Source organism: Syzygium oleosum, unplaced genomic scaffold (assembly GCF_021117445.2).
Source record: "Syzygium oleosum isolate NSW1041296 unplaced genomic scaffold, Sole_v2.1 Sole_v2.08, whole genome shotgun sequence".
Taxonomy (NCBI): Eukaryota; Viridiplantae; Streptophyta; class Magnoliopsida; order Myrtales; family Myrtaceae; genus Syzygium; species Syzygium oleosum.
The window spans coordinates 170,978-190,042 of record NW_026607492.1 but is presented as its reverse complement, the minus strand read 5'-3'; the positions used below and the strand labels follow the sequence as shown (position 1 = coordinate 190,042).

General features: G+C 41.3%; 1 protein-coding gene and 1 pseudogene across 2 annotated transcripts; one reads left to right on the top strand and one right to left on the bottom strand.

Moving 5' to 3' along the window:
• Positions 1 to 493: 493 nt before the first annotated feature.
• LOC115672644 (probable aquaporin PIP2-8) lies at positions 494 to 2,331 on the bottom strand (annotated as a pseudogene).
• An 11,977-nt stretch (positions 2,332 to 14,308) lies between these two features.
• LOC115672643 (uncharacterized) lies at positions 14,309 to 16,779 on the top strand. Of its 2 annotated transcripts, none has more exons than XM_056314129.1 (5): positions 14,309 to 14,651; positions 15,073 to 15,266; positions 15,401 to 15,641; positions 16,096 to 16,232; positions 16,330 to 16,779. In XM_056314129.1, the coding sequence occupies exons 1-5, from the start codon at positions 14,531 to 14,533 to the stop codon at positions 16,555 to 16,557; spliced, it is 921 nt and encodes a 306-aa protein (XP_056170104.1). In that variant the 5' UTR covers positions 14,309 to 14,530; the 3' UTR covers positions 16,558 to 16,779. The 2 variants fall into 2 exon arrangements, with proteins under 2 accessions (XP_056170104.1, XP_056170103.1); XM_056314128.1 differs by having other exon boundaries at positions 14,310 to 14,651; positions 15,070 to 15,266.
• The last annotated feature ends 2,286 nt before the right edge of the window (positions 16,780 to 19,065 follow it).

The window sequence follows — 19,065 nt, the reverse complement described above, 5'->3', positions numbered from 1 at the left end:
CTATTGGCTGGGTGGAGGTTTTGAGTCCCCCAAAGTAGGACAGCACTTGTCCTTTCACCTCTTGTCACCCTGGCTTTCTTTGCAAAGATCAAATAGCAATTCAGCCCTCAGTGGAGACACTATAACGTTTCAAAATCTGACGAGACCAAGACGCCAACTCAAAACCTCATCAGTTTAGACCCAAAAAAAAAAAAACCTCATCAGTATACTTATCAGTACCAGGTGTGTTTCCTAGATACACGTGGAAATGTTCATCCTCCTATTGATCACGCGTGTTCCTAGTCCAATTCTAGTTTCTACTGAATGTCTCTCTGCTCATCGTTAGGGTCTTGGTTGAAGGATTTAAGTCCCCCTACAGTCTACACACTCGTCTTGATCAGGGTTGGGTGGTGTGTTATTTCTTTGGATTATTTGTCGGGTTGATTTTTTTACAGGAATGTGCGCAATCTTAGGGGATAGAATACGAAAGAAAAGATGGGAACACTTCCACCACTAATCATGAACAATAATAACAATAATAACAGCAGCAATAATAATGATACAAGGTCTAAATATTACCCACCCACATATAACGAAGCATCAATAAGTAAAGAGGGGGTCCATCATCATAGTGTTCTCTCTCATTCACACAAACAAGCAAATGGAAAAAAAATTAAAAAGAAAAATTTTAGTTGGTGGGATTACTGCAGAAGAATTGGAGAGCCTTGATGGCAGATGCTCTAAGGAAGAATTGGAGAGCCCTGATGGCAGATCCTCTGATGATGTACTGGTGATATGCTCTTGCTGCTAGTGCCCCACAAATGGTCCAACCCAGAAGATCCACTGCTCATGAAATTCCACATCCACACACATCAATTATTACTAGCCTAAAATCATTATCTTAGCACACTAATATCAAATCCAAACTCGCACGTAACATTTTTTAATGAAAGGGTCATCAAAGCCAGAAGAACCAAAGTTCTTGCTGCCATAAATGCAAATGATTAGCATAGTTTTTAGCTGTCTCCAAATGTGTTAATTCATGTAATAAAGCTTAGTTTATGGGGAGAGAGAGGCTATACCTGGTCATCCCAGACTTTGTTATTGTTGTAGATAACAGCAGCACCAAAGCTCCTAGCCAGGTTAATACCAGTGCCGGTGATGGGGATGGTGGCCAGGTGAAACACTGCAAAACCAATTGGCAAAGGAGACAAAATCTGCACACCCAAACACATATCCATCTCATTAGAAAAGTTACTTCATTTGTCAAACGAACAGCTACTCCGTTTGCACTGGGGAAGGAAGAGCCTGGTTATTAGTAGCTGCAGCAACTAGTAAGTAGCACGTACCGGCCCGTGAATGTTTCGAGCATCCCTCTTTGAGGAGTCACTGGCCGAGAACACAGTGTAAACCAGCACGAAAGTGCCGACAATCTCCGCTCCCAGAGCCGTGCCCGTGCTGTAGCCCCAGAGCCACTGAGTTGGCACCACCTCCGAGCGTGTCGTAGTAGGGCTTCATGAATGCCTTCACCAACCCTACACCACAGATCGCGCCCGAGCACTGAGCGATCATGTATGACACTGCCCTGTTCAAGCTCACCCTCTTTGCCCAAAATAGCCCGAATGTCACCGCCGGGTTGACGTGGCCACCTGTATTGAAACAAAAAAAAAACATTACAAAAAACACATCAAACCCCTGAAGACCTTGATAAATGCGAACTTTCATGAGTTCTAGAGCAATCACTCGAAGGAACGACACTTTAAGGACTAGAGCATGAAAGTGAAAGAAGCTTGTGAACATGAGACCACTACAAATGAAACAAACAGTGTCGAGATTATCCCACGTCAGGCCATCAACGAAAGATGCAGATTTTGAAGAGTTCTTGAGCTACCTATTCACAAACAAAGGAGCGAACTTTGAGGACTGGAGCACGAAAAAACTAGAGAGACTGAACGTGGGAGAGCCGTAGAACGTACCAGATATGCCGGTGGTGCAGTAAACGAGGATGAAGATCATGCCGCCAAAGGCCCAGGCAATGTCGAGGAGGCTGACACCATCACAGGGCCCAGACTGCTTCTTGTGGCCGATGACGGTGGCGACGGTTACGTAGAGGAGGAGGAAGGCGATGAACTCTGCAATGAGGGCTCTGTAGAAGGACCAGTACTTGACCTCGGCCATGTTCAGGAGAGGAGCTGGTGGACGGTCCACGTAGTCCTTCTCTTCTCTCCACACCACATGGTAATACATCTGTCCGTCTTCTCTCACTTCCTCTGACATCTTCTTCGCACTTCGAAGAGCTCGGTTATCAGCAGCAGCTGCAGCAGCACTGACAACAACAACAAGAGCGAGGAAGAAGATGGGGGCAGATGGCGGAATATGTGTATAAAGAAAGGGGTAGTTTGGGAACGGCAGACGCTTTTCATTTTTTTAGCGTGTTATTGCTTAAGGAAAGACAAAAGGCTTAATATCGCGAAAAATCCTAAAATGATATATTTGTGATAAATTTATCCCAAATTAAAGCTCCAGACTAGTACACATAAATTTAACCCCCATTAATTTTCATTAAATTTTAACTTAGGATTTTTTAGTCGAATGATATGTGATAGTTTGATAGGTATACCGGTTTGGGATTTTACCATCCGTTTGTTACAGGTGTACCAGTTTGTGATTTTCTTAATATTAATTCAATTTAATGAAAAGTAAATTTGTCATAAATATACTAGTTTAAAGTTTTTCGTGATCAAAAAATTAATTTATAATAAATTTATTACAGATATATCAGTTTAGAATTTTTCGTGATATTAATCTTTAGTACGTTGGTCCGGTATATTATGATTAATTAAAGCATTTTGGCTCTTCGGTGGGTGGGGACTTTGGAGGTCCTTTTGAGTTGTAAAGAAGAATCAAATCATCGCCAAGCATGCCTTTTAGCCGGGATTTTCTTTGATTACTTGTTTTCACGGGTAATTGCGAAAATCATTATCGACTTTTACTCTCCATATCAGACACTTTTATTATATTTCAAAACCTATATTTTGCATCCCTCCCATCAAAAAAGAGACCGTTGTCCTCGTGCATGTAAAAAATCTTCACCGAAACCCCTCCTCTCCTACTCTCTTACCCCGCCATTTTTCTATCCTCACGCACAGTGGCACAGCATGACAACCATCTAGAGCCATCGCCATAGCCCAACCCCGATGCCATCATCCTTTTCTTTGTTTGTGGAGGAGGGATCCTTCGCAACTCGCGACGGTGAGGCGACGCTAGCTTCGCCACGAGCCTGTGGCTCCCGATCGCCGAGGTCACGTGAGGTTGGCCTTGAGCTCGTGAGCACTGCAGACAGCTTCGAGCCCGTGCCACAGGCTTGCAAGCCACCGAGCCCTATAGTAGAGCTCGACCCCAGCTGTCAGGACCTCAATGTGGCCTTCCGAAAAAGAGCAATGGTGGCGCGTGTAACGAGGATGTTGAGTTTTTTTTTTTTAGGGATGAGGGTAGTCCGGGAGATTCTGTGACGCGAAAGACATCGACTCTATCAATGACTGCAATGACGAGCACTTCAACAAGAAGATTGAACGTGCCTTTGGTAAATACACCCTTGAGATTAAAAACAACATTGAGAGGAGGTACTCGATGATTGTTGCCTTGGATTTTGTTAAAAATATGTCTCGAATTTGAGCCCGAAGTAAAAATCTAAATATTTCAAATTGGATATTTTACAGACGTCCGAATATATATTTTCTATTCAGTGTCAGAGTCCAAGTTGGATAAAGATTCCAAGGAAAAAAAACAGGGAAAAGGAAATATACGAAATTAGCTGTCCTAATATGTGTTGGAGTTCGGCCATTGAAAAGTCTTAAATTGGAAAGTCCACATGGACTTTGAATTTGACCTTGATTCGGACATACTTGGAGTTTATATATAAGTTTCCCGTTGAAGTTGGAGTTCTTGTCTTGAAGCGCCTTTTCGTGAGTGCTTGTGTGCCATGGGCATTGTTGATGAGGGCAGACCTGGTCTTCGTGTCGTCCATGTCCAGAGAAGAACTGAAGTGCCGAACCGAGTGCTTGACGTGAGTCTTCGTGAAATTACATCCCGGCGTTTTCTTTGTGCGTGAGATCGAAGAAAAAGTACGAGTGATTTAGCAGATTAAATCTTGTGATAGGATTTGTGAATAATTCCTTCGCGAGATTGAGTGATTATTTCATGAGAAATTGTGGGGCTAAATACTAATAAACTATTGGGTGTAATTGGGGTTTGGGAAATATTAAGAGCATTTGAGTGACTCGAGTGTGGTTGTAATCTCCGTTGTATCGTTTGATCTATAGTGAAATTCCGTGCTGCTCTCCCTGTGGATGTAGGTCACTACGATCGAACCACGTAAATCTGGTGTCCGATTTATTTTCTTATTCTGTCAAATTTATTGTTCAATCACTTGGCTTCCGCAGCAGATTTTGTCCTGGATCTTATTCCTAGTGGTGTAAGTTCACTGAATCGAAGCAAAGAACTTCTGCTGCTTTTCTCTGCTATTGCAGATTCATAAATTGTAGAATTATCTGGTGTAAAAGATTCATTTGCAGATTACTTCAACTGCAGCTTGACGTGAATTCTTAAAGTATAAATGAACGTGAAGAAATGATTGTTAGTACCAAAGGAAGTTACTAAAACAGATTTGGACTGTTGTTGGCCCCAAAAAGAGAAACACAGCATCAGATGAGAATCCTCTCTCTGTATCTCCCCTTGTTTACGACACATGCTCTCATGTGGTCACACCTTATTGAAATTATGGTGCATATATCTGCAATATTTGAATACTGAGAGTCCAATTCTACTGCTGCATGGCCGGATCCTGAGATATTTTCCTCAATTGCAGGATCTAATGGGGTTGATGCTTCCCAGACTTTGATCAGGAGAACAAAAAAGGCTCCGGAATCTCAGCCAAACTCTTCCAACATGCAGGACAAAGTCAATAGCCCTGTTGTTTCTACAACCCCAGCGATTGCTCCATCATCTCCTCTACACCACACTTCTGAAAAGAGGGACTTGGAGGACAACAACTTGATTCTCCTATTCCGTATTCCGGAAAAATTCACCCTGAAGATTTCTCTTTCCTTAAGGGACAAGTCAGGTCTTCTCATTCAATGCCAACTTCTGGAAATGTCACTGCGGTGCTTCACCTCTCGGTCCATCCTCTCTCTCTCTCTCTCTGGATGCATATGTATTTTGTACAGGTGATTCTTTCTGATAGTCTGGATTTGTTTTTCTCTCTGCTTCCTGAGCAGCCTGATCGTGCCAAGGACCCTCCGACGGAAAGCTTAGAATATGCTGCCAATTCTATACCCTTTAAAGAGATAGAGGGCGAAAACTTTCACGGTTCACTCACGCCCAAAATTGTTCCAAGTACTGTCATTGATGACCCAGCAGAAGGCGCTCTGCACTCCAATCGTGGTTCAATGAGCTCTAGCATCTCAGATGTAGGTCACTCCTTTGAAGACAGCGATGAAGAAGAAGTCCAGTCCGTGATGTCCGAAACCCGTGTCCTGGTTGGTAAATACCATGTGACGTTTAGCGTGTCCTCCATTATGCAAGCGATTCTCAAGAAATATGGGGATACACTACAAAAAAAACATCTTTTTTCCAACGAAAAATTGGGAAAAATTCGTTGGAAAACGAATTTCCAACGAAAAAAAATTCGTTGGTAATTCTTCGTCGCAAATTTTTCCAATGAAAAATTTCAATTTTCGTTAGAAATTTGCGACGAAATTTTTTTCGTTGGAAAATTTGTGGCTAAATTCGTTGGAAACACTACAAAAAAACAACTTTTTTCTAACGAAAAATTTGGAAATCCAACGAAATTTTTTTTTGGTCGAAAAATCGTGGCAAAATTAGTTTCGTCGTGACAAAAATCGTGCGGGCGAGGGCCAGCCTCGCCGCCGGCGAGCTCGCCGGCCATGGCGAGCTCGGCCCTCGCCATGGCCGACGAGGGCCAGCCTCGTCGCCGGCGAGCTCGAGGTTTCCCAGATCTAGGTGAGCTCGAGCTCGCCTAGATCTGGGCGAGTTCTGGGCGACCTCGAGCTCGCCGGCCATGGCGAGCTCGGCCCTCGCCATGACCGGCGAGGGCTAGCCTCGTCGCCGGTGAGCTCAAGGTCGCCCAGATCTGGGCGACCTCGAGCTTGCCGGCCATGGCGAGCGTTCTGGGCGAGCTCGAGGTCGCCCAGATCTGGTCGAGTTCTGGGCGAGGCCCAGCCTCGTCGCCGGCGAGCTCGAGGTCGCCCAGAACTCGCCCGCCATGGCCAGGGCCTGGCTCACGGCGATCGCGCTCGGCCTCGCCGCCGCGAACGCGACGGACACCGCCCCCTTCATCGGCCGGATGCTCGGCGGCGGTGGGGGGAGCTTGGGCCCTGTGGTGGAGCAGTGCCTCAGCGAGTGCGCTGACCAATACGCGGACGCGGTGGAGCAGGTGGAGGCGTCGATCGCAGAGAGAGAGAGAGAGAGAGAGAGAGAGAGAGAGAGAGAGAGAGAGAGAGAGAGAGAGAGAGAGAGAGAAAATGTGAAAATTGAGAATCGTTGCGGGAATAAAGAGCGCGAAAATGTTGAATAAGGAAGGAGTAGGGTTTTCGTTGCAAAATTCGTGGGAAATTTCCCATGAATTTTGCAACGAAAATTGTACACACTAAAATAATTGCCTGGAAAATTGAAATTCGTGGGAAAATTCGTTGGAAATTTCCAACGAATTTTCTCACGAATTTAAAAAATACCGAACAATACCGGGTTTTTTTGAATTCGTCGCAAATGGAATTTTGCGACAAAAAATTTTTCGTCGTTAATTTCCGACGAAAATTTTTCGTCGCAAATTTGCGACGAAAATTTTTTCGTCGCAAATTTTCGTGGCAAAAATCCAGTTTTTTTGTAGTGATATAGTAGACAATTGTTGGATATATTATTAATATAGCCCAAAGAATATGTTCACATACAAGCCCAATATGTTTAAAGCATGGTTATTTTGGGCCCATATGGGCTGGAGCCCAATAGCTTATATATAAACTCTAGGGTTTACCTACGCTGGAGGTAATACTGTTGAGCGTTCCAAACTTGACGTCTCTTGGTGTAATACTTCAAGCAAAACACTATCTACTCTCTCAAACCCATAACCTTCAACAATCTTGAAGTATTAGATTCGTGTGTTGGATTTGAGCAAGAAAGATGTCTACTTGAAGATCTCGTCGAGACGAACTCGCAGGTATTATTTATTTTCGATTTCGACGGTGGGATCAGCCGAAATCTTTGATTCAAGAACCCATAAATTATAGCCAATTTCAGACGGTGAAACCACTTGGGTCTTGTTCTACTCGTCGATACGAGCGTTTTGAGTGGTCACTCGCATTGAACGGAGGTCGGACGGCTGAGATACGACAACTGGAAGTCCGGCGATTTTTCGGCTTCCAGCGAATTTCCGGCGACTTCTCGGCTTCCAGCAACAAGAGCAATCCATCTTAAGGTTTTAAGGTGCACTCTTTCTACGTCTTTGCTCTGATTAAAATGGCAAAACATAGTTCCTATGATATTATCAAGCTGCAATCATTTGATGTCACTGAATTTCATGGTTGGAAATTGCATGTTCAATTTGGCATGAAAGAACGTGAAATATTCTACACTGTACTGAGTGATTTTGCATCTACCACTAAAGATGTTGATGAATATCAATGGAACAAAGATGAAGATTTTTGTAGAGATTACTTGTTGACCTCTTTAAATCCTCGTCTAGCTATGACTTATAGTGAGTTTAAGACAGCGAAAGAGATATAGGATCACTTGAACGCTCAGTTCCAAAAACAAGAGGGGCTCTCTAAAACTCTTCTAGCGGAGAAGTTCTTTGACTTTAAATTCAATATGAATTCGAGTATCACCTCTCAATTAATTGAACTTGAGAACATGAGAACAAGGTTGAAAGAGGATAACTCGATATGTCCGATAATCTCTTTGTTGGTCTTGTGTTGAGTAAGCTACTGTTGAATGGAGTTCTTTCAAGACTCGAAATGCATGACGAAAAGAACGAGATGAGACTTGGATGAATTAAAGAGGTATATTCACATTAAAGATCAAAACATATCTAGGAAGAGTTTGGAACAAGAAGGACAACAAAAGTCAGTTGCCAACTTAGTTTCACATTCCAATAAACCTCAGAAAAGGTTCAAGTCATCAAAAGGTGAATCCTCTTCACAGTTAGAGACCAAAAAGACTATCTTCAAAAGGAAGAAGAAAGGCAAGTGCCATAACTGTGGAAAGTGGGGTCACTGGGCAGCAGAGTGTAAGCTACAAAAGAAGCCAAAGAATGACACACCACAAACTGCGACTAATATGTTAATTAGTAAATCTAAGCCTCAAGCCTTCATTGGAATGATGAAGAATGGAAAGGCCAGCGTCTCCTCTGAGTGGTGGTTAGATAGTGGCACTACTTGTCATGCTACAAATGACAAGAACTCACTCACTGAGGTCATAGAAGTGAAAGATACCGTAGAAAATTGTAATGGTGGTGAGGCAGAGGTGACTCACGCTGGAACTGCAAATTTGGTGCTTTCTTCAAGTAAATTACTAACTCTGAAACATGTTAGAGTAGTACATTTACTTAAAAAGAATTTGATATCTATGAGTTTACTTGATAAAGCTGGTATGTCCTTTTCAACTATGAATGGTAAAATAACTTTATCTGTTAACTCATGTTATTTCGGTTGTGCGTTCATGGTTAATGGTATGTATAGGTTGAGTTTAGATACTGATAGCATCAACCATATGAATTCTACTTTGATTGATCCAAAGTTATTACACAATAGACTTAGACATGTGAATTACAGGAAAATGCAACATGTAGCTAAAACTCACAACATTCCATTAGATACTTCTATTCGATTTGACAAATGTGAAGTGTGTGCACAGGCTAAGATCACTAGAAAACCTTTTAAGTCAGTTTCTAAAAGCACACAACTTCTTGAGCTAATATATTCTGACCTTTGTGACTTCAGAAATTACGTTACTAAAGGTGGTTGGAAGTATCTACTAACATTCATAGACGATTTCTCTCGATATTGTCATGTTTATTTGTTGAAATCGAAAGATGAGGTTTTTGAAAAGTTTAAGATTTTCAAGTCTAGAGTAGAAAATCAACTCAACTTGAAAATTAAGAGGTTTATAAGTGATAGAGGAGGAGAATATACAATGATAGGGTTCAAGGACTTTTGTGCTTCAGAGGGCATAATACTTGAAACCACAGCTCCTTACTCACCCCAATCAAATGGTGTTGCCGAGCATAAGAATAGAACGTTAACTGAAATGTTAAATTCCATGTTACTTACAGCTGGCATGTCCTCCTCCTACTGGGGAGAAGCAGTTCTAACTGCTAATCACATCCTAAACAGGTTGCCGCACTCTAAGTTGTCTATGACACCTTATGAGATATGGCATAAGTGTCCTTGTAGATATGATACTCTTAAGACTTGGGGTTGTGTTGCTTATGTAAGAATACAAGATCCTAAAAGACCTAAAGTGGGACCTAGAACCATTACTTGTGTATATCTAGGTTGTGCGGAAGATAGTTCTGCAAATAAATTTTTAGATCTATCTACTAATACAGTGATAGAATCTAGAGATGCAGAATTTTTCAAAAACAAGTTTCTCAGAGATCATGACTTGAATGTTTCTGGATCTACAGATATAATTTCAGAGTCTCCTGTAGAATTTGAAGCAAGCTCTTCTGACACTAATTCCCCACGGCTGACTGTTGAACGAGTTCCAATTAGAGTATCTACAAGAGATAGAGTTCCCAAAAGTTTTGGTGAGGACTTTGTTACTTACCATCTAGAGGATGATCCATTCTCCTATCAGGAAGCAATGAGATCTAGGGAATCCCTACTGTGGGCAGAAGCCATAGATGATGAAATGAGCTCTCTGCTGCAGAACCACACTTGGCAACTAGTCCATTTGCCAAAAGGGGCTAAGGCTATAGGCTCTAAGTGGGTATTGAAGAAGAAACTGAATAGTGATGGATCAATAGCCAGATACAAAGCACGTTTAGTAGCTAAAGGCTATAAACAGCTAAGTGGAATAGACTATTTTGATGTCTATTCACTTGTGTGTCATCTATCAACTATAAGAATTCTTCTTGCTTTGGCATTTATTGAACACTTTGTAGTGCATCAAATGGATGTAAAGAGAGCTTTCCTAAATGAAAAGTTAAATGAGGAAATCTACGTGGAACAACCGGAAGGGTATGTCATGAAAGGTCTTGAGGACAAAGTTTGTAAATTGGACAAATCTTTGTATGGTCTTAAACAAGCACCTAAGATGTGGCATCTTAAATTTAACAAAGTGGTAAAGAGTTATGGCTTTCAGTCTAGTTATTCAGATAAATGCCTTTACAATCGTCCTATGTCAAATAAGATAGTCATCATTTGTGTGTATGTTGATGACATGTTAATTCTTGGTTCCGATCATTCTGTAGTGAGTGACGTGAAAGCTACTTTAGCTAAAGAATTTGACATGAAAGATCTTGGTATTGCGAATACAATTCTTGGTACGAAAGTAAGCTTTGAAAGGCAAGTCATCTCCCTTAGCCAGACTCATTATATGGAGCAACTACTTTCTACCTGGGGATACAGTAAGTGTAAACCAAGTGCGACACCATGTGATTATAATAAAAGACTGAGTCCTAATGAAGGGACCAATGTCGATCAGTTAAAGTACTCGAAACTGATTGGTAGTCTCATGTATGCTATGAGTTGCACTAGACCTGACATAGCCTTTACGGTTGGCATGCTGAGTCGTTTCACTAGTAATCCTAGTAAAGAGCATTGGGATGCCATCAGTAGGCTGATGAGATACCTTAAAGGTACTAAAGATTATGCTCTATGTTATTCTGGTTATCCTCCAACTATGGATGGATATTCTGATGCCTCATGGTGCTCAGAAATTGGAAATAGTAAGTCCACTAGTGGATATGTATTCACTTTGGGTGGAGCTGCTATTACTTGGGAATCCAAAAGACAGACTTGTATTGCATTGTCGTCTATGGAATCAGAACTTTTTTCTTTAGTCTCAGCCGGCGAAGAGGCAGAGTGGATAAAGAATCTGATTATGAATATTCCTTTGACTCAGTTAAAGATTAATTCTTTAAACTTGTTTTGTGATAATCAAGCCGCTGTCCAAGTCGTCAAGAATGCTCTCTTTAATTCCAAGAGAAGGCATGTGAGACTGAGACATGCGTTGTTGAATTATCTGCACGAACAAGGAGTTATCACCTTGCTCGATGTGCGATCGACGGATAACATGGCCGATGCTCTCACGAAGGGTATGCCTACAGATCGATTATTCAAAACAGTAGGGGAAATGGGGTTAAAGACTATGTAGATATGTCTTAATTACCATTTACTTACCTTCTAATTGTATGTTTTGCATTATCGAATCTTCCTTTGTTGGCCACAATGATAAGCACAGTTTATGTGTTTCATCGATGTTCATGGTTGCTGATTAATTTGAAAAGGGTGAGTTGTCTTATTCCAAACTTGATGAAAATGACGTTAACCTAATTCAAAGGTTCTATCTGGGGAGCTTGTGTCATTCCAAACTTGATGATACAATCCAACTAGGTTGGACTATCTTTTGGTTAAATGATCTCATTCCAAACTTGATGCTAGATTATTTGACTTTAAGAAATTAATAATTGTGACATTCCAAATTGAAATATAAAGATAGTTGTTTGCATAAGAAGCCTGTTGGTTATTGTAAGTGACATGACTATTGGTCATGTTCTTTGAAACTAGACAATGGTTATTCACTTACAAATAAACCAAAGTTGATGGCTCTTTGTAATTCAAACTGTTTAGGCCTTGTTCATAATTTATGAAACTGGCTTGATGCTTATGAACATGATATCATGATGCTTTATGACATTAATATATGTTCTTCTCTGCCTGATTGAATTCATAATAATATGAAATTCATATTTGACATTCTACAGGGGATGGCAGAGATGGAGGAGAGCTTACTAGGTGGGATCCTGACCAAGATGATCTACTAGATGAATGAATATATCATTTAGAGTATGTAGAGACTTGACAAGTCATCTGCTATTGCCCATTTTGATGGAGTCCATTTACTTGAGACTTCCATTTTGCTATCTCTATTTTGTGAACATTATTGTGCTTGGTTCTTGTATTTATAAGGCTTTGGATTATTTTGGATGGCCTATTTATAATTGACTGTTATGCATATGTTGGTTGTGAACTGATTCTGAGATTTATTTTGGGATTTGGATGAGTTTAGACTGAATCTGAAACTCTTTATATTTAATTTTATGTGCTGATCTCAGAACAGATTCATGATAAGGATGATTCACTTATTTAGATTGCAAATTATGATTGAGTTTAATATTTAGTGCTAAAACTCTTTGACCGATCCAAGTTGATTGTCTTGGACTGAATGTGGATGATTCATATTTGTTTGAACATTACACTGACCACCGTATTAGATTGTGCTGTATGGTGAACATAGGAGGAGATTGTTGGATATATTATTAATATAGTCCAAATAATATGTTCACATACAAGCCCAATAGGTTTAAAGCATGATTATTTTGGGCCCATATGGGCTGGAGCCCAATAACTTACATATAAACTCTAGGGTTTACCTACGCTGGAGGTAACACTGTTGAGCGTTCCAAACTTGACGTCTCTTAGTGTAATACTTCAAGCAAAACACTATCTACTCTCTCAGACCCATAACCTTCAACAACAATTGTGCATTTGAGTCAATCTCAATGCGCTCTTATTAGTTGAAGTCCGTCTGCTTCGTCGTTCAGGAGCTGCAATCCACTTCATTCATGCACCTGGCCAAGTCCAAGGTCAAAGAGATGCTGGCTATTCTCAAGTACTTGGAGATTTCGCATATTAACGTTGGATGGTTGCGAAAGATGCTCGATGACATCTCAATGGTCAATGAGGTGATTACTCAGCATCAGACAGTCAAGGCAGCAAAGACCAAGTGTGACTAAGGCCACGAGTCTATGAAGAATTTGCTAGAGTTCCACACCAAAGATCTGACCGAGAAAGAAGCCGGGCTTGCTGAAGCAAAGTCAAAACTAGCTGAAACCAGAAACCGCATGCATGAGCTCGAGGTCGAGTCCTTCAAGTTGCACAAATCCGCCTTGTCCGTGAGCTCCCAAGTCGACAGCTACCATTTTAAGTCATAGTTGGAGGAACTCCTATGAGCCTGCAGATTCTGCGACTAGCCGACTCCCTGGAATGTTATGTACAATGAGCCGTATAAAACTACTTGGGAATTGGGGTATAGGTTAAACTTTTAATCTTCTGATTCTTTTCCTTCATACTAATGCCGCAAAATATACAACATCATTGTACTTAAACCAACGTTTCCTTTCTGGTTTTGTACTGTTTTGTTCATTCGGTTAGTGCCGTATGATCAAGTGTATTCATATATATCTCTCTTCTTTTGCACTCTCTCTCTTTGGTTCATTCCATTCCGATCGCCTTCCTTTCCTTCCATGTGGTTCTCAATCTGCGAAATGAAGGATGCCCTCACATGCTATGCAGGATTGTCAGATTACTTGATTAACGTTCTGCTCATGGTTGTGGTGCATCAGAGTGCAAAAGAAAAATGGATCAGTCAAATTCAGTGTGTTAATTTGCATGAGGTGCTAAACAGATTCAGCAGCTGAATCTCATTGGTGCTTCTAAAATTGGGGAACAGGTTGATAATGAGAAAATCTCCCCATGATGGATTTTCTCCAGCACTCTTGATTTTGATTGAAACGGGATACGAATAACAATGATGTGATAATACGACGATTAACGTTAATCACAGATTTTCGTTAACGTTAATACAAGATGTTTTGCAAAAAGTACGCAAAATTTTATGCATATGTTGATGTTATATCATTTTACAATATTGAGCTACTGAATGAAATTTGAATACGTAAATTTTGAACGGATGCCGACGCAGGATCTGCAATTAGTGGGGTTTAATGTTAATCGCAGAATGATAACAGAGTTTCTGTATATTTTTGGTCAAAGAAAAACAAAAAATGCCCAACTTTTTTTTCACTAAAAAATACAATAATTTGCAACGCTTATCTTAAACTTACAAGGAAAAAAGGCCACAAAATCCCCAATTATGTTCACTGATATAAAAAAAACCTCAAACTATACCTATTATTTATCATGAACTTTTTTTATGATATAAAATATTTTAAATTTATACGTATCTAACACATTTATCTTTCGTTAAAGTCCGTTAGATATTTTTGTTGGTTTGCCCAAACTTAAAACGTTAAAAACAGAGCCCAAACACGAGAGGTGGTCTTCCTCTTCCGTCAGCTAGGGCTTCGAATCACTTTCTTCCATCCCTTCTTCTCTCGCTTTCGACATCGGAATCGCCGGTACAGCGCCTCACCCGGCGACCCAGATCGGCGGCGATCGAGGTCTGACGGAGCGATTTTGGTAGCCCCGCGAGCCTTGCCCTGGAGGGAGTTCGACAGGAGCCCAGGAGCATGTCTGAGGAGAGGAGGGTCCACCCGGACTGCAGGAACGCGCCGAATCCGTACCATGAATGCAGCGAATATTGCTTCGGAATCATCGCTGAGGCCAAAGCTCGCGATAGGAGGGATTCGGGTAGGTGTTCTCCGTATGTGCTTCTGAGTTTTCCGCCATACCCAGTAGCTCACTGTCAATCACTCTTCTTTTTGAGCTTGTATCGAATTGAAATCCATCAAGGTGCAATCTTTGCTGATGGGGTTGTGCAGTTACACATAGGGTTTTGTCTCTTTGGAGAATTTAGGCGGAGGTGTCGTGTTTTGTGATCAATTGGGCAATGGAAAGTTTCCGCGTCTTCTGTTCCTTGAATAGCGAATTGTTCTAGCCCTGTCGCATGTAATTATGTCCATGTCGATTCTGTTTTGTATACTTTTTCGCTAGGGACTGCGGGATTGATCATGCTTTCGTTCTAGTGATTCCGGTTTTGAGTTCCTGCAACTTTCAGGGTCATTTTCGATTCCTTCAGTGATATAGAACCGAGTCTATTTGATTGCAGAAGTAGCGGAAGCTAGCACAGAGGGCAGCCGATCCAAGTTACCTTATCATGAGGTTGCAGCTTCGCGTGATGAGACTGATGATGCTGAAGAACCTGCTGACGATGATTACAAACCACCGGCTGAGGAAAATTTGGAAGGGGACATCACTAAACTTACAGGAAGGAAGAAGAAATTGTTTGAGTTAAGGCTTAAGATGGTGTGTGATTTAACTTGAACCAAAAGCCAATCTCTTTTCCAACATAAATGATTTAAGTTTTGTTGGTTTTATTTTTCAGTATCGCACTCTAACGAAATCAATAGCCTCTCTTATGTCTTTCTTTTGTTTGGTAGAATGAGGCGAGGAAGGCTAATCAAACTGCAATGGTGGCTGAAAATAAAAGGTTGGAAGCTCCAACTGAGTCGAGGGGTATCTCTAAGCAAAAGTGGCTTGAGGATAGGAAGAAAAAGATTGGGAAACTTCTTGATGCTAATGGTCTTGATATGTCAAAGGCATATATGCTTGATACGCAGGAGATGGCTGAGACTAAATATAAGAAATGGGAAAAGGATCCTGCTCCTTACGGTTGGGATGGTAGGTATTCAATTTGCCGATGAACCTGTTATGTTTGTGCTTCTCTTTTGTTTATCGCATGCATGTCTTTGTAACATACTAGTTTTCATCCTACATACTCTAGTAGCTTCCTTCTTTTTTTTTTCTTTTTTTTTTGTTGTTATCGAGCCATGTGCTGGTGCTTGGTGAAATTCGATGTATGCAGTACTAATAAGAGTGGATGATGTGCTGCATTTCCTTTTTCCCTATGAGTTGTGGTTGAAGCACGGAACTTTGTTTTACCTGCGTTTGCATGAAATGTCATCAGAGTTGGTTTTTTTACCTAGAGCATTTAGACTTGGTCATTCGTCCTGATTCAAGGGATCGTCACTGAAAAACAAAAAGCAAAATGGAGCATTTTTATTATAGAGAGACATGTGTCCTAGCTAGATATGACATATTTGTTCTTAAAGGACTAATCCAGTTTCTATGACAGTTTTCAACCAGAAGACTCTGTATGATGCATACCAGAAGCGCACGAAGAATATAGATATTGACTTAGACGAATATAACAAAATGAAAGAAGCTGATCCCGAGTTCTATCGTGAAGCTTCAAGTCTTCAATATGGCAAGGTAATGTTTCATCGAGGATGATCATCGCCTTTTTTTCCCCGCCGCTGCTTATGTGCTCATTTGAAGTTTGATTAGCTCATGTTACCTTATTGTGCAGGCACCTAAGGTTTCCGAGGATAAGATTGACAAAATGGTACAGGAACTCAAAGATCGGGATGAAAAGCGCAATTCCTTTAGTAGGAGGAGGAGGTTCCGTGACGAGAAAGATGTCGACTCTATCAATGACCGCAATGAGCACTTCAACAAGAAGATTGAACGTGCCTTTGGTAAATACACCCTTGAGATTAAAAACAACCTTGAGCGAGGAACTGCTTTGCCTGACTGAGAGGTTCTTGATGGTGGTTGCCTTGGATTTTCTCCTGGATCTTATTCCTAGTGGCAAAAGTGCACTGAATCGAAGCAAAGAACTTCTGCTGCTTTTCTCTGCTATCGCAGTCATAAATTGTAGGATTATCTGGTGTAAAAGATTCATTTGTAGATTACTTCGACTGCAGCTTGCCGTGAATGGTACGTAGGTTCTGTTCATATGATACAAAAAAGTTGCTCATGCGGGCCAGGATTCATTCTGTATATTTATTTGAGCAGCAACTTGACAGGCGGGGGGTGCTTTTACATCTGAATGGAACTTGGAAATCCCTTAGGTTTTCTCGGTAGGTAGTGCGCCTGATGTTGGATTTTGAGTTGAAGGCCCATCTTTTGAAATGTGATAATAGAACATAAGCAGAGTGATTTGGAACCTTGGTGAATGAATCCACATGCCTTGGTGGGTATGAAATAGAGTTACATGTCTGAATTACTCAAGAGGTTCTCAGACTGGTTTTCGAAAGTGTGGTCTAGTAGTACTTAGGCAAATTATGATGGGCTAGTTGAGCAAGAAGACAATAGTCAAGCATCCAACCAGAATCTGTGTTCTGTCACAAATCATTTTTGTGAATCAATCTTAGTATCTCTAATGTGACTCGTATAGGCGTAAGTCCCAAAGTTTCAGCATAGTGAATAGGTGGCTGATCTTTGTCTTTGCAACGGCATGTGAAAGAAATGCTCGGGTCCAGATCTTTTGAAGTAATCGAGTACGAAAGTTACGGGGTGAAAGCATTTCAACTCAGTTGATTTACTGGGTCTGGAATTTTGAAAGTGGAGCCAATTTGAGGTGATATTTGAATACAGATCTTTGAAATGAAGTCGACGAATTGGGAAGGATTCATCGCTGCCGGTGATCCAAAGAGTTACCAAATCGGGGAAAACGAACAAAGTTCTTTTCCGGTGTAGGGATGGGATTCACGTGGTGGATAGGGAATTATTGGCTTCAAGGGTTGGTGCTAGCCCTTTGGATCGTCTCTTCTTCTTCATTTACCAACGTGTGCCTGGTTGTGTGTGTGGAAGTGAAACAAATCATACAGAACCGAATGAGCCTGTGTGGTTGTTCGACCCAAATATACACTGCCTCTCCCTTGTTACCGGACGGCCCCACTGGGGGTGTGCAACTGGACCAATTCTACCCAGAAACTGGACCGAACTGCTCGAAAAATAGGTCCGGGAATCGGATCCTGTTAAAAACGGTCCAGGAACCTGTTCCAGGTGAAACCCATTCAGGAACCAAACCGGATCGCCTTGTTTTGGAACTGGTTTTATAAGCTAAAAGAAAATAAAAAGAAAAAAGAAAACTCTAATCAGCAAGAAAAGCTCAGATCAATTACAATAGATCTCTACTTGTTTACTCATAAATCCATTAATTTAGTTGAGCCCCTTATTTCCGTTAGAATATGAACTTGGATTCTGAAATTGATCTAAAAAAAGTTGAAACAACAGTAGAGTTCGGATTCTACTGTGAAGAGAAGAAATAGAAGAGAAGAAAATCTCGATGACAGATTCTCCGTGTAAGCGTCCGCATGGATGAGACGAGTTGTTTTTTCAAGTGTGTGCGTTTCCTTTATTGTAAGTAATTTTTTGTTTTTTCGATAACAAAACATGTGAATATGAAAAATGAATTTCCATCGATCTAAACAAAACCTTAATAGGAATTTAGCTCGGAGACGCAAGGAGCACTTGGAGAAGAGGAAAGGACAAATCTTGTTATTCCAAGAATATGCGATATTTGGATTATACTTTGAAAATGCAAGATTCCGTAATTGACATAGGTAATACTTTCCTAGAGAGAGACTAAAAAAATCAGTTTTCAGGTAGAATCTCAAACCGGACTGAAAAAATAGGACAGGTTCCAGAACCGAATCCAGGAAAACATGATAGTTTCCATGGTCCAAAAACTGAGAACCGGTTATAACAGGACTTAAAATCTACTCAGCTTGAAACCGATCTCCCCTAAGCCCGTTGCATCAGAAACTCGAATGCTTTGCCGAACAAAGACTCTTTCAGGCACGGAGATCTCTCTCTCTCTCTCTCGCTGGAGAGGTCACAATTTTGAGTCTAAGGCTTAGGACGATTTGGCCCCTCGATGAGCAAAGAAAGGGCCTCTTTTTACCCACATGGTGGTGGTGGTCATGACTGGTAGGTGGTAAACTTTGTTAAAAGAGGGGAAAAGAGACCCTTTTCACCATTTTCCTTCAACCTCTTCATGCCACTGACCCCGAAGAACACAAAAGCAAAAAAGAGAAAAAGACGATTTACAGGTACAAAAAGTGAAGTCACTCTCTCTCTCTCTCTCTCTCTCTTCTTCTGGCCCTCCTCCCCTCTTTGGGCAGTGCACACTCTGCAGGGGGGCAACCCCAAGGAGGGGAGGGGGGAGGGGGGGACCACCAACCCATGTGATGAAATGGCCTGCGACCCCTCTCGTGAGTGAGTGGAGAACGCGTGGCACATGGGTTGCTGCTGGCAG

What these genes read in the sequence shown, in the direction of transcription:
- LOC115672643 (XM_056314128.1), top strand. Translation starts at nt 14,531, where the DNA reads ATGTCTGAGGAGAGGAGGGTCCACCCGGACTGCAGGAACGCGCCGAAT. An exon ending in TCGCGATAGGAGGGATTCGG is followed by an intron (nt 14,652 to 15,069) that starts GTAGGTGTTCTC and finishes ATTTGATTGCAG; the next exon opens with AAGTAGCGGAAGCTAGCACA. An exon ending in CAAGTCTTCAATATGGCAAG is followed by an intron (nt 16,233 to 16,329) that starts GTAATGTTTCAT and finishes CTTATTGTGCAG; the next exon opens with GCACCTAAGGTTTCCGAGGA.